The sequence below is a fragment of the Dasypus novemcinctus genome, chromosome 4 (assembly GCF_030445035.2).
Source record: "Dasypus novemcinctus isolate mDasNov1 chromosome 4, mDasNov1.1.hap2, whole genome shotgun sequence".
Classification (NCBI taxonomy): domain Eukaryota; kingdom Metazoa; phylum Chordata; class Mammalia; order Cingulata; family Dasypodidae; genus Dasypus; species Dasypus novemcinctus.
In genome coordinates, this window is record NC_080676.1 from 77,254,982 (window position 1) to 77,281,021 (window position 26,040).

The following is a 26,040-nucleotide window of genomic DNA, read 5'->3' on the forward strand; positions in this document are numbered from 1 at the left end:
GAGGTGAAAGGGAGAAAGAAAGAAAGAGAGAGAGAGAGAGGGGGAGGGAGGGAAGAAGGAAGGAAGGGAAAAAGGAACAAAAGGAGAGGAAAGGAAAAAGGAACCCCCCCTCACCTTTCTCAATCTTTACAGATTGACTTAGGCAAGGGCTTTCCTTCAGAGTTTATCCATACAATGGGTTTGGAGAATAGCTTGAAACCAATGCATAGGGCCTGCTGTGATACTTTTTGCACATGTCTTTGTCTTGGACATGTACAAGTAGCCCTGAGAATCCCCCTTTTTACCTGGTTTCAAATGTCCCCTCTTCCCTAGCAAACAGTTTCCTCACTGTCTGGGTACTGTACTGTATGTTCTATAGCCAGAATCCCCTACCCCAGACAACCACTAGGCTGCTCTTGCATAGCGTTCTGTGGGAGAGCTTGGTGAGCTCTGCACATAGGGCAAGTTCTGGGACAGTGAGTCCCTTCAGATGCTACCAGACAGATTGAGATAGACATACATGCTCCAAGTATATGCATGAGTGTTACTCTGGTCCTTCCAGAACCAGCACCAAGAATCCACATTGGGTCTGTGCCGAGCCAGAGAGGGTGTGAGAGGGGCCAGCCAGGGCATCAGAAGAACCTACTGCTTTCTAAAAAGTAGCCTTTTTCTTGATTCGGCACTTGCCCTGTTACTTTAGTTCTTTAACTGTTTTCTGGAGCTTTGAGAAAGATGTCTCTGCCAGTTCAAAGATTCTGTGGGAGGGCTGGAGCCCTGAAGCATCTCACTCTGTAATCTCGATCTAGGCTTATGGACTGTTGATTTTTTTTTTTTTTAAGACTTATATCTCTCCCCTCTCCCCCCTCAGTTGTGTGCTCTCTATGCCATTAGCTGTGAGTTCTTCTTTGTCCACTTCTGTTGTTGTCAGTGGCACGGGCATCTGTGTTTCTTTGTGTTGTGTCATCTTGTTGTGTCAGCTCTCCGTGTGTGCGGTGCCATTCCTGGGCAGGCTGCACTTTCTTTTGCGCTGGGTGGCTCTCCTCACAGGGCGCACTCCTTGTGTGTGGGGCTCCCCTATGTGGGGGACACCCCTGAGTGGCATGGCACTCCTTGCGCGCATAAGCACTGCGCATGGGCCAGCTCCACACGGGTCAAGGAGGCCCGGGGTTTGAACCGCGGACCTCCCATGTGGTAGGCGATGCCCTAACCACTGAGCCAAGTCTGCTTCCCTGGACTATTGATTTTTGACGAAAGTGCAAGTCCACTCAATGGGGAAAGAATAATCCATTTCCAAATGGTGGTGGGAAAACTAGATACCCGTATGGAAAAAGAATGAAGATGGATATGCTACTTCACACCACATACAAAAATTAGCTCAAAATGGATCAAAGACCTAAATATAAAAACCAAAACTGTAAAAACCAAAACCGTAAAAATGCTAGAAGGAAACATAGGGAAGCATCTTCAAGACTTTGTGTTAGTCAATGGTTTCTTAGGTTTTACACCCAAAGCACAAGCAATGAAAGAAAAAACAGATAAATAGGACTTCACCAAAATTAAAAAGTGTGCATTAAATAATTTCATCATGAAATTAAAAAGACAAACTACAGAATGGGAGAAAATATATGGAAACAACATACCTGGTAAGAGTTTAATATCCAGAAATATAAAGAAATCCTACAACTCAACAATAAAAAGACAAACAACATAATTTAAAAATGGGCAAAAGACTTAAGAAGACATTTCTCCAGAAAAGATATACAAATGGCCAAATGGCACATGAAAAATGCTTAGCATCATTAACCATTAGGGAAAGGCAAATCGAAACCACAGTGAGATACTATTTTATACCCATTAGAATGGCAAGTATTTTAAAAAAAAGAACATAACAAAAAAGTGTTGGAGAGGATGTAGAGAAATAGGAATACTTGTTTGTTGTTGTGGGAATGAAGCCACTGTGGAAAATTCTAGAGGTTCCTCAGAAAGTTAAATATAGAATTAGGTATATCCCCAAAAGAATTGAAAGCAGGGACTCAAATAGATATTTGCACACCAAAGTTCATAGTGGCATTATTCACAATTGCCAAAAGATGGAAGCAACCCACATTATCCACTCATATTGGTATATACATACCAACAGAATATAAATAATGTGGTATATTATTCAGCTGCAAAGAGGAATGAAGTTCTGATACATGTGACAACACAGATGAACCTTGAAGACATCATGTTGAGTTAAATGAACCAGACACAAAAGGATAGATATTGTACGATCTCACTGATATAAATAATTAGAAGAAGCAAATTTATAGCCAGAACCTAAAATACAGGTTACCAGGGGCTGGGTGGGGGTAGGGAATGCTTAATTGGTACAAAGCTTCTCTTTGGGAGATGGAAATGTTTTGGTAACGAATGGTAGTGATGTTAGTACAGCATTGTGAACATAAGTAACACCACTGAGTTAATATTTGAATGTGGTTAAAAGGAGAAATTTTAGGTTGTATATATGTTACTAGAATTAAAAAACAAACAGATCTCCACAACACAGTGAACCCTAATGTAAACTATGGACTATAATTACATAATTACAATAATATTGTTTCATCAATGGTAGTACAAAACATTATTAGGAAAACTGTGTGTGAAGTGAGGGTTTATGGGAACTTTGTATTTTCCGAACTTTTCTGTAAACCTACAACTTCTCTAACTAAAAAAAAAACCACTTTAACAGTAAAAAAATCCAGTTAGAAAATGGACAAAATTTATGAACAGATAGTTCATTGATGAGGATGTACAGATGTTAAATAAGCACATGAAAAATCACCAACTGTATTATTCAGGGTTCTCCAGGGATACAGAACTGACAGGAGACATGTATCATTATATATATCTGGCATATATATCATTATTTATATAAATAAATAAATATTATTAGATATATGTCAATTGTATGTTTATTATAGGATTTGGCCCACATGATTGTGGGGATGGGCGAATCTAAATTCCATAGGGCAGGCTGCAAGCTGATAACGCTGATGAAGTTTTTGTTGCATTCTCCAGGAAAGCTGGCTGGCTGAAGTAGAGAAGGAAAGTCTCTTTTCTGACTGCAGAAATCATCAGGTCTCCTTTTAAAGCCATCACGTGATTGGATGAGACCTCTCTCATCGTTGAAGACAATCTCAGTTGATTGTGGATGTCATCAGTCACAGATGCAATCAACTCATGGATGATTAAAATCCACGAAATACCCCACAATAAGATCAGGCTAGTGTTTGCTTGAACAAACAACTGGACATCATAACCTAGCCAAGTTAAAGATCACACTAAACACTGGGAAATGCAAATTAAGACGATGGTGAGGTATCATGATATACCTACTAGAAGAGCTGAAGTAAATAATAACAGTGATAATACCAAATGCTGGTAAGCATGTGGAGAAACTGGATCCTTCACACACTGCTGGTGGGAATGTAGAATGTTACAGCTTGTCTGGAAAACAATCTGGCAGTTTCTTAAAAGCTAAACACACACTCACTATAAGACCCAGCAATTGTACTCCTGGACATTTATCCCTGAGAAATGAAAATTTATACCTACGTGGAAACCCTGTACAGAAATGTTCACAGCAGCTTTATTTGTAATAGTCAAAACCTGGAAACAAGCAAATGACCCTCTTTAGGTAAATGGTTCAAAAAAGGTGGTACATCCATACCATGGAATACAACTTAGCAAAAAGAAACCAACTATTGATATACGCAACAACTTCAGTGGATCTCAAGGACATTATGAGAACAGACTACCTCAGGTTACATATTATTTGATTTCATTTATGAAATATTCTCAAAATGACAAGATAATAGCAATGGATAACACAATAGTAGTTGTCAGGGCTTAGGGATGGTGGTCAAGTGTGGGAGTGGGAGGGACCTTTATAAAAGTGTAGCACGAGAAAGATCTTTGTGGTGGTGAACAGTTGTCTTGATTGTGGTGGGGTTACACAAACTCACACATGTGATAAAATGGTACACACACATTTATTCCTCAGCTGCAGTAGCCACATTTCAAGTGAGCAGTAGCCAAATGTGGCTGCTAGCTATTACACTGGACAGCAGTGGCCTAAAATAAAGGGCTTGGGGGATTCACAAATATTCGGCGGTATCATAAAAGTAATTGAATGGTTTCCACATGTGGCCTAAGGATATCAGTTTCATTATTTTAGCCCTAACCTAATAAAATAAGGGTAAACAGTAAAGCACACAGGTGTGGAGCTCAGTAATAACCAGTCATTCCCACGTAGGAGCTCCTGAGACCGGGACTGGCACCTATTTATCTCATTCATGTGCATGTTGGATGCGTCATGTTAACCCCTCCGAGCCAGAAGCTTCTTTGATACATGAGAGGGTCTGGTGCTTTCCAGCCGAGATTGCACATCTTCTTATGCTGAAGTGGAGCAAACCGTTTCTGAACCCAGAAGAATTTCCCTCCCATGCCTGGCACAGAGCAAGGGGAAAGATGAGAAGTGTTGGGGAGCAGCTTTGAAGGCTGCATTTAGGTGTTGATGGAGAATCACTGGTGGGCAAAGGCACGGGCAATGCAGAGTAGGCTGACAGCTGAAGGCTGACCAGTAGGCAATGGGACAAGGAAGCAGTTCTAAAATACAGAAGCAGGGAAACGGACTTTGGCCCAGTGGTTAGGGCGTCCATCTACCATATGGGAGGTCCGCGGTTCAAACCCCGGGCCTCCTTGACCCGTGTGGAGCTGGCCCATGTGCAGTGCTGATGCGCGCAAGGAGTGCCGTGCCACACAGGGGTGTCCCCCGCGTGGGGGAGCCCCACGCGCAAGGAGTGCGCCCGTGAGGAAAGCCGCCCAGCGTGAAAAGAAAGAGCAGCCTGCCCAGGAATGGCGCCGCCCACACTTCCCGTGCCGCTGACGACAACAGAAGCGGACAAAGAAACAAGACGCAGCAAATAGACACCAAGAACAGACAACCAGGGGAGCGGGGGGAATTAAATAAATAAATAAATCTTTAAAATAAAAATTAAAAAAATAAAATACAGAAGCAGGGCCCAAAGGAGAGAATGAGAGGTGAACATTACACCCAAACCACCAGAAATGAAGACTAAAAATCAGTTCCCTCCTAACTCACCTACTTCCCGCAGACAAATTGGCCTACACAGGCAGGATCCAGGGGAACAGAGGGGGTTAGAGCAGGCCCTTCAGGCAGGTTGCACCCGTCAGCGGACCCCCGATGAACCAAGAGGGGGAACTAAAGAGCAGCCACAGCACTGGCTCCATCTTCACAGAACTCCAGAACTGGGGTGTGGGAGAGAAAGGGGTGGAAGTGGAGGAAGGGAGCTCTGTCTGCAGAGGCTGCTGCGAGTTGGGATGAAGTTGCTTGTGCCATGCCCAAAGTCACGGCCAAGCATAACACATCCTGACAAATGCCCTGTAATCACCCAGTCCTACAAAAAAAGAGAGGTGAAGGGGATGCCTTTTCCTGATGTTTTCCAAGTCCTCACACAGAAGCCAGGTCAAGAAAATGTGACCTTTGTAGCTGGGCACTGGATAGAAAGAAAGCCCTCCTGTGCCTTGGAGGCGGGCATGTTAACTCAGGAAGTTGTCTTCTTTTGGTGCAGGGGAAAAAGAAAAAAAAAGACACAGCCTATATTTTCCTCCCAAAATACTCCAGAAAACCCTCAAGAGAACACATATACATGCACACACAGCTCTCTCACGTCCTGTGCACCAATGCGTACCCAACACCCTTGTGCCAGGATTAAACTTTATATATGACACTATATGGTACGCAACAGGAGCTCTGCAAATGTTTGTTTAAATGATGCTGAAGTGTCTTCATTATTTTCTTTCATACCCATTACCCAGTGAATGGAAGTGGGTGCTTAGGGGAAAAGGAAAAAGGCTAAACTGGCACGGTGGGGGTTGGGAGAAGTGGGAAGTTAGAAAACTGCAAGAACTAGGGCTCTCAGAACCTCTTTTTCCATTTAACGGAGCTGCCGTGTGGCAGCATCAGGGTAAACACAGCCACAAGGAATGCAGAGGCTCTGCAGCTCTGATCTTCCTCTCGATGGTCCATGGGCAGGAAGGACTCGAGTTAGGCAGGAGGGGGCCAGGTCCAGGGGAGGAGGGCTGTTCTTCAGGCCAACACCCCAACAGGGTCACCGAAGAGCACTCCCAGCACCTCAGCCAAGGTCACCCCCACCCCCAGAACCAAACCCGGAGGAAGCAGCCAGCGCGCGGCTGTTCCATCCACCTGGACAAACGCCACCGAGCAGACGCGGGGCAGGGCCGGCGGGGGCCCTGGCCACGGTGCTGCCTTGTTAATCAGGCAGAGAGGCAGGAAGCAGGGAAGTCTGCCCCAAAGAACGGGTCAGGAAAGGGAGCCAGAGCTGAGGGAGGGGCCGGAGCAGGCCAGGGCCTGGGAGTGGCATCCGTCTGCAGAGAACGTGGGGTGAAGGTCTGGGGGTACTGTGGTGGTGGTGGTGTCAGGGAGCTGGTTACCCCTAACATCTGCACACGAGGATACGGCACCGTGTCCCCCACGCCGTCCCTGCAGCTCGAGTGCAGAGCAAGCAGCCCCTCCCCGTCCACCCTGGACGCCCCACGGAGCCCGTGCTTGGTCACTGCCCTCCGTGCTGACATGGTGACTCAGTTTAAAGAGGAAAGGGAGAGGGAGCAAGCCAGTGACAGAGAGACAGGGAGACAGAGGCAGGAGAGGGAGAAAAGAAGAGAAAAGCCAGAAATAGAGAATCTGAGAGAGAAATACATAAATGGCTTCTGGAAAGCACATCAAATTTGAAATCACAAGGATCTAGAACTAAGGCTCGGTTACCATTTGCTTTCCCAGCATCACATTTTCCTGATCATCTTAATGATTTACTCTCAGAATCTTACTGTGTTTCAGTTTCTGACAGGATATTTGTGGCCCCACTGCCCTGTTCTGCTCTCAAATGACCGCAAGGGCGGCCAGCACGCCACGGCCCACGCCCTTGACCCACAGCCTCAGGAGTCTCTGAGAAGGCGGCACTGCAGCGTGGCTCTCCCCCCTCCACAGAGAATGAGGAATGTGGGGAGCACAGGCCAAGGTGGGGGGGCTAATACCCCCTTGGTCAGTGAAAATCAGTGAAAATAACTGATACCGCCAAACAATCGGCTTAATTTTATTTCAAAATTGTACAAAATGGCGCCATAAGCGGCTATAAAAAACATTGTCTTCAGAATCTATGGAAATTCAGAAATAAGAACAAATCAGGTATCATTCACAGTGTAATGGAAAAACTTCCTCTGAGGCAGAAACTACAATTCTTCCTTCTTTCTCCCCAGCCTTTCGAGATCTCCTTCCCGGAGGGTTCGGATAAAATCGGTAAAGCCCAATTCCTGAAGGGAAGGGGAAGAGAGAGAAAAAGAGAAAGGAACGTTAGCTCCTGATCAGGCTCTGAACCCCTTCCCCTTTTCCTGATTCTCTACTGTGGACTTCTCTGGACAAACAGAAGTGGGCGTAACAGTGAGGACAGACTGCCCACGGGGGCAGGGTATCATGCCAAGGCCAGCCCGGAGAAGCAGGCAAGGAACCTCTCCACAGAACACACCCCAATTCTGGGACAGGGCTCCGGGACAACCCCTTGCGACTCTCTTGCCTGCAGTGTCCAGATTCAGTCAGGCCCACAGCCCTTGTCCTCTCAGCTCTGCGTCTTGTGGCGGACAGGTCAGCTGACTCGTGTGGTTGTGGGGAAGCCTCTCGGTGCTAATCCTCCTCAGGGCTGCTTCCCTCCCAACCAGCTGACAAATGAATAGCGCAGGGCAGGTGCCTTTCCCCAACTTACTGTCCGGTCGCTGTCATACTTTTCTAGAAACTTCCCATACTGATAGTAGTGGAAGGTGGGGTAGGCCGTGATGGCCTCCTGCTGACACAGGTCCTGGTTCCTGTCTTTGACGCAGTCAACCGCAGCACAGGCAATCTATGGGACAGAAGAGAGGGAGGTCAGCACAGCAGGCCTGGGACCCCTCTGCACACAGACTGCACTTCTGGCCCAGCAACCCCAGGCCATGTGCTTTGTTTTCTCCCCAGTGGCAAGGATGAGCTGCACCAAAGCAGCCCAGCCCACAGCTCCCTTGGGCCTGAAGGCACCTGTTTTCAACTTCAAGGTAGATGGGTCAGGTTAGGGGACTCTGCTTGGAGCACCATCAGAGCACTCTGCAAAACCAAGAGTATCATGACCATAAAGGGAATTATGGCTTCAAAGCATGTGTCAAGATCATAGATTGTGCAATGCTTTCAGCGAGGCACTATGGGATTCATTCAATTATCAACAACTAATTCCTGACTGACCGCTCGGGGAGACAGAGTGGTACCAAGTTGAGAATAATAGCTCTGAAGTCAAGTTCCTCAAGTTCAAAGCTTGGCTTGGCCACATATTAAGACTTAGGGAAAATTACCTAGATTTTTGGTGCCTCAATTTCCTCTTCTGTAAACTGGAGATATTAACACTACCTAGATTAACAGGATATTGTGAACACTAAGTAAGAGAATTCAGGTTAAGCAAATCAGCACAGGCCTGGCAAGTAGTCAGTAAAGGTCAGCTGCTATTAAAGTCACTCCTCTTAGCCCATATACGAGCTCTCCCTGCTAGAAGCCAAGTCAGATAAACAGTTCCAAGACAGTGTGAAACGAGGTATGATGGAGGTGGTCCAGGGTACCAAGAGAACCCAGGGCAGCGGAGAGAACTAAGTTCCAGCCAGGGGAGCATATTCCAGAAAATGGTCAGTCTGACGGAAGCAATCAGTTTTCTGCCAGAAAGAGGTTCCCAAATTGGCCGTTGGCCTCTTCTTGTCTACCCAACAACTTCCCATGTACTGTGGAGCTTTTCCTTCTTATTCAGTATTCTTTCAAAATAAAAGCATATAAAGCTGAAAAGGGGAACTTTTTCCCTATTGAAGGTCACAGACCCGGGAAAGAGGGAAAGGGGTCAACTATAGCAGAAAAAAAGGGACAGATTCTGAGGGATTTTTTAAAAAAAATTTATCTTCCCTCCTTTCCTTCTCCCTGCCCTGCTGTTTTTGCTGTCTGTTTTGTCTTCTCATTTTCTCTTCTCTAGGATTCACTGGGATTCGATCCCAGAGACCTCTGATGGGGAGAGAGGTTCCCTGTCAACTGCGCCACCTCAGTTCTTGGTTTCTGCTGTGCTTCTCCTTGACTCTCCCCTTGTCTCTCTTTTTTATTTTTTATTTTATTTATTTATTTTTATTTCTCTCCCCTTCCCTGCTCCCCCTTCCGCCCCCACCCCCCATCTGCTCTCGTGTCATTCGCTGTGTATTCTTCTGTGTCCACTTGCATTCTTGTCAGCGGCACTGGGAATCTGTGTCTCTTTTTGTTGTGCCATCTTGCTGCATCAGCTCTTCATGCGTGCAGCACCGCTCCCGGGCAGGCTGCACTTTTTTCATGCGGGGCCGCTCTCCTTATGGGGTGTACTCCTTGCACGTGGGGCTCCCCTACGGGGGCCATGGCACTCCCTGTATGCACCAGCACTGCGCGTGGCCAGCTCATCACACCGGTCAGGAGGCCCTGGGTTTGAACCCTGGGCCTCCTATATGGTAGGCGGACGCCCTATCCATTGGGCCAAATCCGCTTCCCTTGTCTCTCTTTTTGATGCGCCATCATCTTGCTGCGTGACTCACTTGCACGGGGCACTGGTTCACCATGTGGGCACTTGCTCAGGCGCTGGCTTGCTGCGTGGGCACACTTACTCTTCTTTTTCACCAGGAGGCCCAGGTCCTCCCAAACGGTAGGCGGAAGCTCTATCACTTGAGCCACATCTGCTTCCCCTGAGGGATTCTGACAGATTCTTACTGCAGCCCTACTATGTGACAAGCCTGTTCCAGGTGCTAGGCATACAATGGTGAACGTGACCAAGTCCAGTCACCAAGCAATTGATGTCCTGAGGGAAGGCAGTTAAAGCAAACAAGATCATGTTGGAATGTGAGGAGCCTGAGGAAGAAATTAAAGAGGGTGATTCCAGAAGACAATAACCAGAGGGCACTGACCCTGACACCTGAATGTGGAGAAGGAGGCCGCCTGCCACAGAGGACTGGGGACTTGGACCTGAGAGGAAGGAGCCTGGTGCCCCTCACTAAGGAATCCAGACAGAAATCTTATGCACCTTGAAATTTAAAATTGCTGCATGGCCATGATTAACACAGTTCTTTGGCTGCTTGTGACTCATATTTGAACAGAAGCCCCTTCCAGGTGGCAGAGTGCTGCAGACCAACAAAAACCATGCTTACCGACTGCTTACCCCCACCCCAGCTGTGTGGGGTTGCTATTCCATGAGCTGCACAACGGGCAGTCAGAGCCAAGAGCTAGCCACGGCTGCCCCCGTGCTGGTGGGCCATGCTTCTCCTCCTTCAACCCCACCCTCCCGCTCCCTTCTGCCTCTGCAGTTACATAATGCTGTGTAGTAAGGCTTTTTAGAGCAGAGTTTGCAAACTGGCTGCCCACCATCCATATCTGGCCCAGTCCTGTCCTGTTTGGCCCATAAAGAATTAAAAAAATTGAATTTGCTGCCAACATAGAAAACAAAGCCAGATTTTATATACACATCTAGCTTTCCAGCTTCTCTTTAAAAGTCGGAAGATTTGCGGGCACTGCCCTGCTTTCTCACAGGCAGCGACTGGCTAGGGCAGAGGGGCAGTGGGTGCCTTGAGGCAGGCTGAACTTGCCATTCCCCAAGCATCTCTCAGAGCCCAATTCACTCGGGCCGCCCCCCAGCTCGCCCTCTCAAGCACTTTTTGCATTATTTAGAAACAGAATAGCTGCTCCTCTGGCCGTCCACAGGGTTCCATTTCTCACGGCAGGTGCTGGGGTCCCGGCCCAGGGGACCCCTGCCTCCACACACTGGGCAGCTAAGCACCCCCTGCATCCAACATGCCAAAGTGTTTGATGAGCATTGCTCTGGGCTGTTGCTCTCCCTGTATCTACTTTAAATTATGAATTTAATTTGTACACATGCCCTGCAGCTGTTGGAAACACAGTATGTGGTTTTATAAATCTAGTAAATTGAAATGTATACTTATTCTGAATCACCCAAACTAGCTGCCAACGGCATACTGAGAACGCTACTTATAGCTGCAAAGGCTAATCCATGTTCAGTTTTTATAGGAAAAGAGGAAATAAGTTGCATCCCTCCTAAAAGGAAGCTGGCTTAGAGTCTTTGGAAACAAGGCAGCCCATAAACATCTTCTCATCCATCCCAATTTCACCCTAACACCAGCCCCCGTGACACCTGCTCAAGAGGTGCGCTGACTCAGCATAGAATGTAGACCTATAACTTCCAGATCTGTTCTATGGCAGTCACCATGAATTCCTGGGGCACACGCCCTGCTCATGGCCCCTCGGTCCAGCATCTGCCACCAGCACCTGCCTCTCTTGGCCTGAGGGCTTCCTCCCGGCCAGCAGGAGCTGGAAGGCAAGGTCCCAGGGACTGGCCCTCAGCCATGATGGATGGGAGTCAGAGGATAAGGACCCCAGTGTCGATCTTCAGACGCGACAACTCTGTGGCACATTCCCTGGTGAGGCCTCCAGCAGGATGCCGTACCCCTGGGCTTCCTTGCCCGCAGGGAGCTTTCAGTCCGGATGGGCAGATAATCTGGTAAACTCAGAGGGGCTATGCAACATGGTCAGAGCCACACCGGAGGAGGTGTGGGCCAAGCACAGTGGCGGCCTCACTGCCAAGATGCCCTTCACACCCGCCTGTGCTGTGTGCTGGCCCCACCCACTGGGCTGAGAACATGGTGACAGGCAGGGAGAGACACGCCCCTCCTGGCCAGCCCTCGGCCCTGCCTGTCCCTGCCGTCCACCGTGAATCCTGGTCCTCCACGACCCCTTCAGTAACACCATCCATTCCAACACTGATGGTTTGCAGCCTTTTCTACTCCAGAGTGTCAACAGATAAAGTCCCCCATAAGCTCCCGGGAGGGAGTGCAGGCTCCCCAGCTAAAATATGAGCTGTCTCACACAGCTTTATTGATTCGGTAAAATAAATCTCTGCAGGAGCTAATATTGACTTTGGCTATGAAAATGGAAGTGAACAACCAACTGCATATTGATTGGGGAAGGAACAGAGACTGGCTTCTAGGTGGGAAAAAATAAAATTCCAGCTAAGAGGTGGCAGCAGGGGCTGTCACAAAGAAGTGGGAGTCAGAAGACCCAGTTCTGGCTGTCAATAACCTCCCAGGAACCCGAGCAAGGGACACAATCTCCTCTCTGGACCTCGACCCCTCTTGTATAGAGAGAGCTGAACGGGCTAGCAATTCCCAAACACCAGCCTGGAGCCAGCACAAGTGCCAGTTCTTAAAAGTCCCAAATTCCCAAACCACCCCCAAGCTGTGGATCTGATAGTTCTAAGGTGGCACCCAGAAGTCACAGCACCATGCCAGGGGCACAGAGTGGACACCAGCAACTTTAGCCCCTCAGGCCGGAGAGACTGGGATGGACGGGGATGCCCCTGCTTTTCCTGCTGCTACTGACTGCCACCTCCAGAAACCGCAGGACTGCCAGCTGTGTGCGTGGACAGAGAAGTCAGGGAGCGTGCTCCTGGAAACAAGCGAGGAGGCTCCCTGGCTTGGAATAAGAAGCTGGAGGAAGGGACAGAGGGAATAAGGGAGAAGGAGGGAGGGGGAGAGAACGAGCCCAGGAGGAGACGAGCAACACCACTGGCCCAAGTTAAGGTGATTAACCAAAGGCACAGGAGTTCTATAGGAAGGGTGGCCTTGCTCTATCTTGGGATGGCGAGCCTGGCCTCATCAGTGCCAAGTGGGGCTGACCACTCTGGGGCTTCCCCAACACCAGGCTCCCGGCATGGGTGGACGAAAAAGCCTGGGCTCTGTGCCCCCGAGTGATGCCCTTGGGACCCCCTCACTGACCCCCAGGGCTGCAGAGACCTAAGCACCCAGAAGGGCAGGGAGACACGCGTGCCTGCCCAGGGCCTGGGTGAGGGGATGGAGGTGACATGCAGTGTCTGCCCTTCCAGGCCGTCTGCGGGACAAAGACCCCCTCCAAACCAATGCCCAGACAGTGAAGAAGCCGTGGGGGCCGGGAGCCTGCTGTGCTGCCCGTGCTGGAGCTCCCCGAGTGGGGCACCATCATCCCGTGCATGCAGGGCCTGAGTGGCAGAGGGGAGGGACGGGAGGAGATGGGAGGTGCGAAGGTCCTTATTGCCAACACCCTCTCCTTGCAGCCCAGATGGTAAATGTTTCTGGCCCTGGTAGTCTCTCCTGGAGGGGGTGAGGTGTGCCTCAAGAGCACAGCCGGGGCTTGTGGGTGCATCTGGAGAAGGTCCCGGGAGCTGGTCTAAGTGGGAAGCCGGCCCCTAGTTTGCCCCCACTCTCCACCCATGTGCCTGTCCCCCCAACCTTGCTTCTTCCGCTGTCGGCCCCGTACAGTTCTCAGAATGCCGCCTGTGCCTCTCCGTCCATGCTCATTCAAGGTCATCCCAGCAACTGGCTCCCTGCCTCTACCAGGCCAGGAGGTACCTGCAGGCCTGACCTCCCTTTGGCTCTAATTCAAGCCTGGTTGCCAAGCCCGCCCCTAGCAGAAAACCAAGCATCTTTAGTGATCATTTCTCTCTGCTCACTGGTGCTAACCACCTCTGCCTCTCCCTGCCTCGGCCGAACACCGGATCTTGCCACCCCAGCTGCTTGGTCTGTATCAGGCCTATTGTCTAGGACTTGCCTGGTTGGCTGCCGCGTGCTGCTTCCCTCCAACCTGTGCTGACCCGGCTGGAGGAGATTCCACCCAGTCCTCATGCTGCACATGACCTTGGGTCTGGGTGTGGGTGATGAGCATCCCCACAGACCTGGCTGTTTCGGGGACCCCTGAAGTGAGCAGTTCCTACCACTGAGGCCCAGACTGGGAAGGACCTTGGTGACTGGCACCCCAACTTTACAGAGGAGGGAAAGGAGGCCTGGGAGTTACCACGGCCGAGCCGCTCTCCGCGGTCAGTTTGGGAGCAGTCAAGCCGCCCCTCCCCGGGTTCAGGGTTCTCTTCTCTGCCCTCCCTCCTGGTAGCAGCCCCTGCTGCCCTGGCAGCCGGCAGCCGCCCGTCCCCTGCTCTAATCCACTCTGCAGCTCTAGCTTGTTAATTTTATGCTTCATCAGTTGGCAGCTGCAGGAGCCTTTCGCTTCGGCAGGATGAGGCTTCGCTGGCACAGCACCATACTCCTCCACGGTGGCTCCTCCAGTTGACTTTTGTTGGATTTTTTTATTTGTCTTTTTAATTATGTAAGTAATGCATGACTACAATCCTACTGTAAAAAGGTTTAAGCACTAGATAAATAAAACAGATGAGTCTTTTTACCATTCCCTGTCCTCCAACTAACTGCTGTAATGGTTCAGTGTATCCCTTTTAGTTGATTTTGCAGGAAAAAAACTCAGCCTGCTCTGTCTTGTCGCATGAATAGAACGCCCTGGTTCCGAGGGAATCCTCTGGTCTCTGGGGAAATGTACCCACTTGGGGAAGGGGCGTGAATGGGGTGGAGGAAGTGGTGGCAGGGCAAAGCAGGCAGTGGGGCGGGGGGCACCTCACCTTCCGGTCGTCCTTGAAGACATCGGCAGCGGCAGTGAAGTCTGGAATGACCTTCTTACAGTGTGGGCACCCTGCGTGAGAGGCACAGAGAACGCACTTGATCGAATGCCGCTCACCTGGGGGTCGGGTGCGAGGGGCCAGGAGCACTTCCTGGACCTTTGCGGGAGCCTCTCTCCACCCGGCCAGTGCAGCTCCTATAATTCGCACCTCCTCCTGCCCCCAGGCCAGGGCCCCCACACCAGCCTGGCCCCCTCAAACCACCCCTGGGTCTGGTCTGTCGGGTGAGGGCCGATAGTCCACTCCTGCCCTGAGGCGCCCCCATTATACGCCCAAGCCCAGGAGGCCAGGGTGGGGAGGGTGGGGGTGCCTCCCAGCCTGCGAGAGCCTGCACAAGCCAACAGAAGGGAGCTCTGGGCTAGAAAGGAGGGTCCCTGCCAGGATTTCCTGTGCTTGTAACAAACCTCCTTCTCTTGCCCAGGTGACAATGGCAAATCCTCCATGTAATGATTTAGAGTTATGGGCCCCAGAAAAAACATGTTCTTAATCTTAATCCACTCCTGTGGGTGTGACCCCGTGCAAATAGGACCTTTGGAGGATGTTATTTTTATTTAAGGTGTGATTGACTGAATCAGGATGGGTCTTAGACTGAATCAGGATGGGTCTTAATCTGTTCATTGGAGGTCTTATAGTGAAGGCATGAGAACCCATGGGGTGCGGCCAGGAGCTGGAAGTCACTGGAACCAGAGAGAGAGAGAAGACACGGCCATGTGCACTGCCACAGGACAGAAAAGCCAAGGAGCCCCAAAGATTGCCAGCCAGCCAGGAGACACCAACCCGGGAAGGAAGGAAGCCTTCTGGTTTCCGAAACCCTCGGCCAATAAATTCCTGTTGTTCAGTCAACCCACTGTGTGGTATTTGTTTTAGCAGCCAGGAAACTAAGATACTCCATTTCATATCTGAGAGAAAGTGGGACTGGAAGGTGGAGGCCAGGGGCGACCACTCTCCCTGAGCCCTGCTGCTCAGGCTTTGCTGCTAATTTCCACATCCCTTGCAAGCACCCACCCCAGACTGCCAGCAGCTACCAGGCCCCATGTCCTCATGCTGTCCTCCGTCCTCTGCTCGACCGTCAACCCAAACCTTGAATCAAGGAACTGGATCCAAGGAGATCAGGCTAAGGTGAAGACGAGCTTGCAGGGAATCACCAGACAGTCCCCAAGTCCCCTGATGCTTCTGAGGGCCTGGGCCCCCTGACCACTGTCAGAGTGGACAGGGTGTGACAGCTGTGCAGCCTGCCCCCGGCCACTTGGTGTCTTGTTCTGTGCATTACCCCGAGCCCCTCTCCGGCACTGACCAATGCATTTCAGACACAGGCCTGAGACCTGCTTTCGGGCCACTTTCTAAACTTCCTGCCACCAGGAGCCGGAAAAGACATACGCTGAGGAGGAGCCTGGGACACTGCAGGTTGCTCTGGCCCAGACACCCTCCCTTTCCTGGCCCCTCCTAGCCCTCAGCATTAGCAGGTCAACACCCCTGTCCACCTTCCCTACAACCACTCCCCAGATACTGCTGAACAGACCTGCCGGGAGAAGAGGCAGTTTTGAGGGGATTTCCCTGACTGTGGTAATTAAGTCCCATAAAAACATGGATGGGAGAAGCCAAATGCCCCTGTGGACACCTGGCTGCAGCCCACAACCTCCTGGCACACAGCCGGGCACAGGCCTTCCCCAGGGGCGCTGGGGGAGTGTGACAGGGATGCCATTGGTGGGAAACAGAAACGCCTTTACTCATCTGTTTTCTCTCTTTTTAAAATAAGATAATAACGACGGGCATTTCAAAGGTTTTGTGAAACAAAATTAGGGCTAAGCTCTAACTTCAATCTGAATGTAGCACTTGAGTGGGTTCCTGAGACAGGCAGGACCCCCATATGGCCTGGCTGGCGAGTGGCCTGCTGGCCAAGAGCAGGTGGGGGGAGAGGGGCCGAAAGGGATTTCCCCAACCTCTGAGGCAGACGGAGAAGACAGCAGGGCTGGTGATGGGATTCAGAGGACTTCCCTTTGTTCTATACCAGAGCTAAATGAGACAAACAGCTAGGGTGTCCTAACTCATCACCGATGTTGGATATTTTTTATTAGATTTTTTTATTTCTCTGTTTTTTTGATAATTTTTTAATTGCCTAAAATGTCAATTACAAGTAACACCTCGCTAATTCAACCTGAGGAAAGAATTGCTCAAATTCATGAAAATTTAATACTATAAAGGAATATTATATAATTTTCAAAGAAAGCAAACCGCAGTCTACTGGTTAACGAGTTGGTCGAAGACCATCCTGTGGGCAGCACCTAACGAGCGAATGGTATATGGATGTCCACTAGGAGATGAAGCTACTACCTCCCCCAACATCTGATTTCACTATTACTTTTTCCTTTCAACCTCTCTGCTCATTTCAAAGTATAAAGGTAACCATCAGCCTAAGTGCACATTCCTGCTACCATCATTTAAAATGATCAGACCTCGATTAATGGCCTCTGTTGCATCTAATTTTCTCATTATCCGAAAGAAAGAGCACAGCAAATGAGCAATGGAGGGAAGGCTGTCTGAGAAAGCGCATGAAGATGTTCCCAAGAGGTGTCAGGAGGGCTAGCAGAGGCATGATGCTTTAATTTGGACTCTTAAAAAAAAAGGCACCATTTCTGTGTAGCAGCAAACCCAAGAAGCCTCCCAGAGTGCGGAAGGAGGAACAAAGACTAAAGGTAGGTAAAAAAATTCCAGCCAAGGTGGCCTGCAAAGGGCAGACCATTTGCAGGGCAAAGGGAGGCACCCAATAGGAGGGGGCAGGAATTGGCAGGAGGATCTGTGTAGACATGGGAGGCTGGGTGGTGGGATGCGGGGTGGGGAGGTGGGGTGCAGCAGGGGGAGGGTGAGATGTGGGGGCAGGAGGGATACAGGGGGAGGTGGGATGTGGGGGGTAGGAGGGATATGAGGGGAGGTAAGATGTGGGGGGCAGGAGGGATACAGGGGGAGGTGGGATGTGGAGGGCAGGAGGGATATAGGGGGAGGTGGGATGTGGGGGGCAGGAGGGATATGAGGGGAAGTGGGATGTGGGGGGCAGGAGGGATATGAGGGGAGGCGGGTTGTGGGGGGCAGGAGGGATATGAGGGGAGGCGGGTTGTGGGCAGGAGGGATATGAGGGGAGGCGGGCTGTGGGGGTTAAGAGGGATGAGAGATGGGAGACAGATGTGGGGAAGAAGTGGGATGTAGGGGAGGGGAAAGGTGAGATGCAGGGACAGGAGGGGTGTGGGAGAGGTGAGCTGTGGGGCGGGAGGAGGCAAAATGCAGGGGGTGGGTAAGGTGGGATGTGGGCGGACCCTTTTGCTTTTTACCTTATACCTTTATCAGGTGTTTGATTTTACTTTTCTGAAGCGTTTAGGTTCTATTAAGTTTATATTATTTTAATCATTGAAAATTTTAAAAAGATTTGATTGTCCTTGGATAGCTTCTCTCCTATCTCCTTTTAATTACTTGGTAAAGATTATTTCCTCAGGAGTCCTGAGGCAGGAGTGGGAGACAGCAAAATTCAGTGATGGAGACAGGAGACTTTAGGGACCAAGTCCTTTGCCGGAAATTGAGTGGCTCAGTGACACTGCCTTGAAAGGATTACATTTAGAATTATTTCTTGTCAGAGTAGACTGTGAATCTCCTGAGGTCTGGCAAGGACTGTGTCTCCTTCTCTAGTATGCTTTGGCCCAGGACACCACCCAACACAGAGTGGTTATTTGAGGAAGGAAGGAAGAAAGGGAAGGAGGAAGGGAGGGAGGGAGGGAGGGAGGGGGGAGGAAGAGGGAGGAGGGGGAGTGGGAAGACGGGAGGTCATGAGGTCATCAGCACCCCAGCAAGGTAGATGCTCCCATGCCAGATTCCCTGGGAATTTAGGAACATGACAGGCCTGAAGGGAAATGAAGGCTACTGAGTCAGGAACGAGCTGGAGAATGGCTGAGGGAATGCCATGCTGTCGTCTAGAGGCCTGGGGGAGAGAAAGGGGCATCTGTGGGGAAAAACATTTAGTCTGAACTTTGTGGTGGACCAGTGGCTGGTCAAGGACTCCTAGTTCTACGAACAGGGTCTCACTTGCTGCTGAGAAAACTGTTCCTCTTTGGATCATGTCCATGACCCAGGCAGGAGAAGGGCAGGGTCACTAATTTGCTGCGAGGCCTTGGGCCAGTCATGCTTTCTCTGTTCCCCTGCTGTCCAGAAGGAAGGTGCTGACTTCTCAAAACCCACTCAGTCCTGCAGGGATACCGGAAGGACAGATGAGGGCAGTGAGAGCCCTGAGAAACAGAACAAGCACCACTCAGAGAAGAAAAGGCAAAGGAGCAGAGGGACAGGGAGCCTGCAGCAGTAAGACGAAGGTGTCGGCTGTGAGCTGCCCACCAGCAGTCCGCCCCAGACCCCAGACCGGAGGGCAGGGAAGAGGCAGCCCAGATCACCACCACCTGAAAAGTGGGGGCAGGAGGGGAGCAAATGGGAGGCTGTCTACAAAGAGGCTGGAGGAGCGGTGTGTGAGCAGACTGAGCTGCCGGGTTCCTTTCATTCCCCTCTCTCCATTCAGCTGAGCTGTAACCTGGGGTGAGAGGGCAGGGTCGCAGGAGAGGGGACGTTCTCAGACCCTCTCCTTTTGAGGTTCAGTTAACAACTTCAAGATGGGGGGCTGCCAACACCAATGCTCACATGCCTGTCCCTTCCTCCACGTAAGCTTTGAGCATCATCACGGGAGAGAACGTGACCGTGGCTCCACCACAGAGTCAAACCCATAAACCCAGAAGACTTCAGAGGGGAGGTCAGGGTGGGGACACTCAGGAAGATAGTGGAAGGAGGCACAGAGAGGCCGGCTAAAGGCCCAGCTCCTAGGTTCCAAGGATGTTGAGCTGAAGTCGATGCTGGGGGAGAGGGAGGAAGCCAGCGGGTGGGAAGGAGGTGGCTGGCGAGAGGCGGCAGGACAGAAGGGCCCAGAACAGAAGGGCGCATGAAAAGGCAGGTCCTTGCCACAGAGCAGGACTTAGGACTGACATGACAAAGGCTTCCCCAAACTGAGGGACAACCTGATGGGGCCAAGAAAAGGAGGCTCTGGCATTTAAAGGGCTTCTCATTCCCAGCCGGAAGTGAGGTGGGCGCAAGCTGGCTCACAGCAGCAGGACCAAAGAACCCGCGGGCTCTCTGTGGACCCCAGCGGATCTTCTCCCGTCAGCTCTTCCCTCACCCTAGATGAGCAAGCTGGCTACTTACAGGGGGCGTAGAACATGACCAAGGCGTGCTTCTTCTTCTTCAGCGTCTCCCGGAAGGAGTCGCCCCCCAGATGCAGCACGCTGCTCTGCTGCTCCTCCCAGGTGGGCTCTGGGGGTGGGGGTGCCTCGGGGCTGCAGGAAGCCAGGGGTGGAGGGGAGGCAGCCGTGAGGAAAGGACCAGAGAGGCTCGTGGTCAGGCAAGTGCCTCCAACCCGCACGTCCCACCCGCTCGGGGACCACGCGTGGAGGCACTTTGCATCCTTTCCAAAACTTCATTTTAAAACCTCGGTTTAAACAGGAACACACCTGGACCTTCAGTAAAGCTGTTCTGATTTCCTTGCAGGAGACTCTCAAGGAGCCATTTGGGGAAGAAGTGGCAGACCTGGGCCATTTCAGGGCAGGGCAGCCTCCCCAGGCATGGGCCGCCACCCCCATCATCTCCTTCTTGCCAAAGGCAGGCGCCTTCCACCTGGGCTCCCCTCCTCTCCCTCCTGGCTCCCGATCCCTAGAACCTTCCACCATCTTATGCTCCTGAGCCTTTGTTCTGGTGGAGAGAACACGGACCAACGAGGGAGGGGGCCTGGATCCAAAGCCAGGCTACTTCCTCCCTGTGGGACCTCAGGTAAATTTCTAAACCCAGTTTCTTTTCTGTTGAATGAGGATGACACCTACATCCTGGGATCTTCCTAAAGATCAGAAGCAGTATATGTGAAGTAACTAACATTGACTGAGGGCTGTACAGTCTTTTAAAACTGGCAGGCACTCAATAAATGTTGAAAATATGTCAGTCTCTTCCTATCTACTGGTTCCCTCCAGGCTGCCTCACAACTCTAGATCTCCAGGGTCATTTAAAAGCCTCTGCTTGCCCTTGCTGCCCCCGACAACTCAACTACTTGCTTCCCCTTTTCTGAGAAGTGTCTCTGGGGAGGGGTCAGCACCCAGCGCTGTCCCACCTCCCCTTGCAAGCCCTGCTTAGCTCCTGCGCCACATGGCTTCTTACTGCCGAGCCCAGGGTCCTTCCTGGACCCCTTCCTACTCAGCAGTAGCACCCCCAAACATTGTGGCCATTTAGAATCCCTCTCTGAACCCCTATGGGATCCCCACTTCTGCCCCCACCTCTCCCAACAGCTCTCTTCTTCCAGATCGATCTCTGAGCCTCTGCAGTTCTCAAAAGACCCCTCACTCACGTGCAAGGCTTCAGGAATTGTTGGGGTGAGGGTGATTCTAGCCCTCACCTCTCCTCCAGCCCCGATTTCAGGTGTTTTTCAGGTATCTCCACCTGGAGGTCCCAATAGATTTCCTCCCCCAACCTCTCTATTTGGCCCTCCCAGCCACCTGGTGCTCTTCCCTTTTCTTTGTCCCATCCTGTCTGTCCCCCACCCTGTCACTTGTCATTAAGCCCTGGCTCCATGGCTGACCTCGCCCCCTGAGCTTCTGCTCTCCCATCTCTGAATCCTGCACCCTTAGGCCTGCTGGGGTGTGTCTCAGTCACCCACAGCTTGCCCACTAGTGCACATGCCTGGAGACACCTTCAGCCTCACCTGATTCCACCTGCTCACCTGCTTCCAGGTAGCAAGCCTCAATTCTCCACCTGAGAGCCATCTGCTGTGAAGCTCCACCAGGGAAAGCTGAAGGATCCCATTTACCCCTGGACAAGGTGTTTAACTTTTCCAACCCTAACTTTCCCCATGAATGAAATGGGAATATAAACTCTGGCCTTAAATTTATATTTTACCCAGTGCAGAAATAAGGAAATATCTGAATAGTCAAGTTAGGTGAGTGTCCACATGCATCTGTGTCTGCGTGTGTGTGAGGGAGGCCTGGTGGGGGAATGGCAGGCAAGAGAAACGCTGCTCAACTCTGTCCTGATAACTTTTGCTACTCAAGCATGGCTCCGGCTTCCTCCACTTCACAGGGCTTCTGTGCCACGGGCCCAGTTACCCTCCTAATAGGAGGGAAAGAATGCTGAGAACTGCAAAGTTCCAAAGCCCTTCAGTGAGCATGAGCGTCTGGGTCAATAATCACAGGGCTACTAAAGTTCTCTGGACCTTGACAGGGCTTTCGAAATCCTTTTCAACTCCAAACAACAGCAGCCTGCACTGCGGACACCGCGGAAGGCCACTGGCAAGTGAGTCCAGCCCTGGGTGTGCAGAGCGGCCGTTTCCTTCATTTGTTCAAAGGGGAGGAATGAAATGCAGATGATGCGCCTGGGGCTAAGGAGAGTAAGAAAAGGGATCTTCTGGACAAAAGGCCTCCATGGCTTACTGCAGCTTATGAAACCCCACCCAAGACTTTCGTGATGGATGGATGAGGAAATATCATCAGCACAGCAGAGAGGGCCTTCGGACCTGGGAAGTCAAATTCATCTTGGCTGCTGTGGGGCTGAGCCAAGGACAGGCCCATGACGCTCACTGCACCACCGCCCCGGGCAGTCACCGCCGGCAGACAGTCAGGACTCAAGGAGGCCTGCGCTCTCCAGACCATAAAACTTACTTCCGTATCCACTCAACAATATTCTTCTCTGTTGTGAGTACAGGCACTTCAAATTTCTCTCCGTTCTTAAAATACTTCAGTGTGGGAAACTTGGAGATGTGGAATCTCTCTGCCAGGGCCTTGTTGACAGTGGCATCGACAGCTGCAAGGACACCAGAGCTCTGGGAAAAGGCCAACCATGCATCACAGCCTCAGACACGGTGCTGGCAAAACAGGTGCCCAGACGCCACCCCAAATCTGCCCTGGGCCTGCTGGGACTCAGCGGAGGGTGGCTGCTCCTGCGGCCCACGAGTGCTATTGCAAGAAGGAACACTGGCATACCGTCACTCATTTACGAGCTGAGATGCGGCTTTTAAAGCAGCCCCACTGGCCACATGGGGTAGAGGACAATACACGGGAAGGACGGTGGCCTGACCCAGCAGCCAGGGTCCCAGAGAAAAGGGGGAGCCCCCTGGGGCTTAATTCCTGAGCCAGGACCAGGCAGAGGCGTAGCCCCTGGCCAGGTATGAAAGCATGGTCCTGTGGCCCTTCTGCCCATCTCCACCCCTGGTAGGGGCTGCACCCGTCTGACCAAGGTGTGTCTACTCTGGGACACAGAAGCACCACAGACCCCCTGAAGCTGGGAGAGCTGCTGCAGGGCTTGCAGGGAAAGTCAATTTAATGATTCCACATGTGCTTGATTATTTAAAAGACAAGGGAAGGGAAGGGGGTAAAGAAAGGACGCTCACCTCCGCTTCTCCATGGAGAACCTCCGCGGCATTCTCAAACTCAGGCTTCATTTTCTTACAATGTCCACACCCTGCGGGGAGAAATCAAGAGAACCATTCCCGTGGCATGGAGGCTCTGGTCACAGTCCCCTGCCGCCCCTCTGTGAAAGAGCTTGGCCCTATTCTCGGACAGCAGGGGCAGCTGGGAGAAAAGAAAGAATGAGCATTAGCTCCAAGAGAAGAAATCTGTTGCCTAACCCACTGGGGGTAGGGGTGGCTGGGAGGGGGGGCAAAAAGCAAAAATGGAATAATGTACATAAGCAATACTGGCAACAGGCAGTACACACAGCCCCTGTGTACCGGGCACCGTTCTAAGACGGGGTCCTCACAACAGCCCTATAAGGGAGGAAGCAACACTACCCCCATTTTACAGATGAGAAAACTGAGGCATAAAGTAGGTGGGTGACTTGCCCAAGGCTACATACACAGCCACGGTCAGAAAGCTGGGATGAAACCCTAAGCAATCTGGCTGGAGGCCATGGCCTTGGGCTGCCTGTGCTTCCCAGCACCATGCTATCACTACCACTGCCTCCTCTGGGATAGAAAGGAGTCTGGGGCCTGGAACTAGGAAAAGAATTCACAGACGCAAAATCGTGGGAAAAAACTGAGTTCTAATTGTTCCCACATTGGAGGGGGTGTAATGTAATCGGCACAAGGATCTGACTTGTCATTTCCAAACTAACGACACTTCCTACGGATAAATACTGTTTTCCTTTTTCATACAACCACGTCACTACAGTAAGATGTCACAAATAATAAAAACTTGGTAAATTAAAAAAGAAAAGCACTGTGTATGGATGACATAAAGGGATTTGTACACTGTTTTCATTTGGATGGTATTTTCTGCCTTCTGGTGCTCTGGGGGCTGGCTGTGAAGTGAGAAGGTCCAGAATGGCTCAGGTGGGAGTCGCCTCTAAAGGTGACCCTAGCTGAGCGGCTACCACAATGCACCAGGCTAAGGGGATGACAGGGACGTGATTCAGCTTCTTGGGGGAGCGTGAGGTTGCGTGGGAGTAGCGTTTTCCCTGTAAGCCTGAGAACACCTCAGTTCTACTATTGATTGTTAGAAAAAAGAAAGAAAAGAGGAAAGGAAGGCAGTCAACACTAGCATTACCAGAGGAGACCTCCCACGCGCCAGCACCATCTGAGCCACAGGAGCGCTTCCCGGCCCCGCCTGAGCTCTGGGCTGGGAGCTAGGTTCTGTCTCCTCCAAGATCCCTCCTGCAGAGCTCAGCTCCAGGTGGCACCGAGACGACCACGTCTCATCCTGAATCTCTCCATTCCATCCTCACCTGTACCTCCCAGGGTCAAGGGCCCGACAGCTGCTACCCTGCCACTTATTGGTAACAGACATGGCCAAACACACACCAACCAGGAATCTACCTGATGACAGAGCTCGCAGGCCAGTGCAGTCAAGTCCCTCTGCACAAGCACCCCAGGGAGTCACGAGACACCCACACTGACCAATCCCACCCAGGGACTGGTTACAAGTCTTAGCCGCGCAGTGAAGTGTTGGTTTTCCTAAAAAGGACCCAAGGAAGAGGGGTGCCTCTAACCCTAACTCAGGGGCTCCCCAATGCCGAAAGGGCAGGCAGAGGAGAACCTGCAGAGCATACAGGCTCCTGGGAAAACCCGTCAGACAGGCTGCAGCTCCCCTGCAAGGCGGCGCGCCCTGCTCCTGATGGGTTATGACACAAGGTGTCAAGCCCTGTGCTCTTCCAGCCTGGAGATGGAGGTGCACGGCCTTTGGTCCAGCGAGGAAGACACTGCACACGTGATGCCTCTGAGATAACCCAGAGGCAGCACCTCCCGGGGAGCTGGGGCTCCTTCCTGGCACCCTCCTGCACGCTGCACCTGCATCCCAGCACCCCAAGTACCAGACTGTGAACTCCTTCAGGGCAGGGACTGGGGAGTTCTTTTACCTTGTCCCCTCCATGAAGCAAACAGGACTGCCATTTCATAGATGCACAATATCTATTGGTTGGCAATGAAAAGAAGAGAACTATGATATAATTACTAGGAAACGACTTGGGGGACTAGAGTTTGAGAAGATGTCCTGGCGGAGGCAAGTGAAGCACATGTGCAGGGCAAGTTCATAAGAGAGAGGGGACAGAGGGCACAGCAAAGGTTGAGGGCAGCCCCGGGCATGAGGACCATCCCTGGCCCCACTCGGCAATGCGGAATATTGCTGCCAAAGACAGAGGAAGGCGTGCTGCCCCCAGCGGGAGTCCCTCAAGGTTTATCTGGACCCACTGCGCTTCAGGGCTGCTCCCAGGCTGGGAGGGGGCAGCCTGGCTCTGCCCAGCCCTCTCCACAGCAGGGGTTAACCCTCCCCAGGGGCAGACCTCTTTGAGATCATGATCAAAGTGGTAAACCATCCATCCAGAAAAGTGCACGCAGCATTACACACCACTTCAGGGAGTTCACGTCTGACTAGAGCCCACTCAGGGACCCCTATGAACCCACTGCAAGGACACTGGAATCACCGATATTTTGAAATATAAGGACATTTTCCAGAAATGAACATTTAGCCCCATCACAACCCTTTGAGTACTTTCTAAACAATAAGGATACAAGAGGGTTTTTTGTTGGTTCTGGTAAGTTGTTTGAAATTGAAAATGTATTTTCCCCACAGAAACAATCTTATCCACAGCTTGTTTACAGATTCCCAGGAACGACCACAAAAGCCTACTCAACAGAATGCCTGAAGTACCAGAGCAGGGAGCGCAGCTCCGTGAGACGCCTGTGGCCTGCGCCACAGCTCAGCGCACGAGGAGGCAGCTCCCACCTGGCAGAGGCAGCAGAAGCAGGAGGGAGGAGAGTCCCCTGCGGGGACAGGGAGAGCCGCGCTCTGCCAGCTCAGGGCGGGATTCTGGACCTTTGTGGGATACTGACACTCAAGGATTTAAAGAAAGTGGCTTCTCC

The 26,040-nt window shown here is 51.3% G+C and overlaps 1 protein-coding gene across 2 annotated transcripts in view; it reads right to left on the reverse strand.

The window, feature by feature from the left end:
* Positions 1-7,141: 7,141 nt before the first annotated feature.
* PDIA5 (protein disulfide isomerase family A member 5) overlaps positions 7,142-26,040 on the reverse strand; it is an 89,404-nt gene continuing 70,505 nt past the window's right edge. For both annotated transcript variants that reach the window (XM_004465791.3, XM_071214740.1), the window contains exons 12-17: positions 23,077-23,147; positions 22,349-22,509; positions 19,857-19,987; positions 14,577-14,647; positions 7,821-7,955; positions 7,142-7,374 (exon numbers count right to left, since the gene is read on the reverse strand). In XM_004465791.3, the coding sequence (XP_004465848.1) occupies positions 7,294-7,374; positions 7,821-7,955; positions 14,577-14,647; positions 19,857-19,987; positions 22,349-22,509; positions 23,077-23,147 (650 nt within the window). In that variant the 3' untranslated portion in view covers positions 7,142-7,293. The remainder of the gene's footprint in view (positions 7,375-7,820; positions 7,956-14,576; positions 14,648-19,856; positions 19,988-22,348; positions 22,510-23,076; positions 23,148-26,040) is intronic.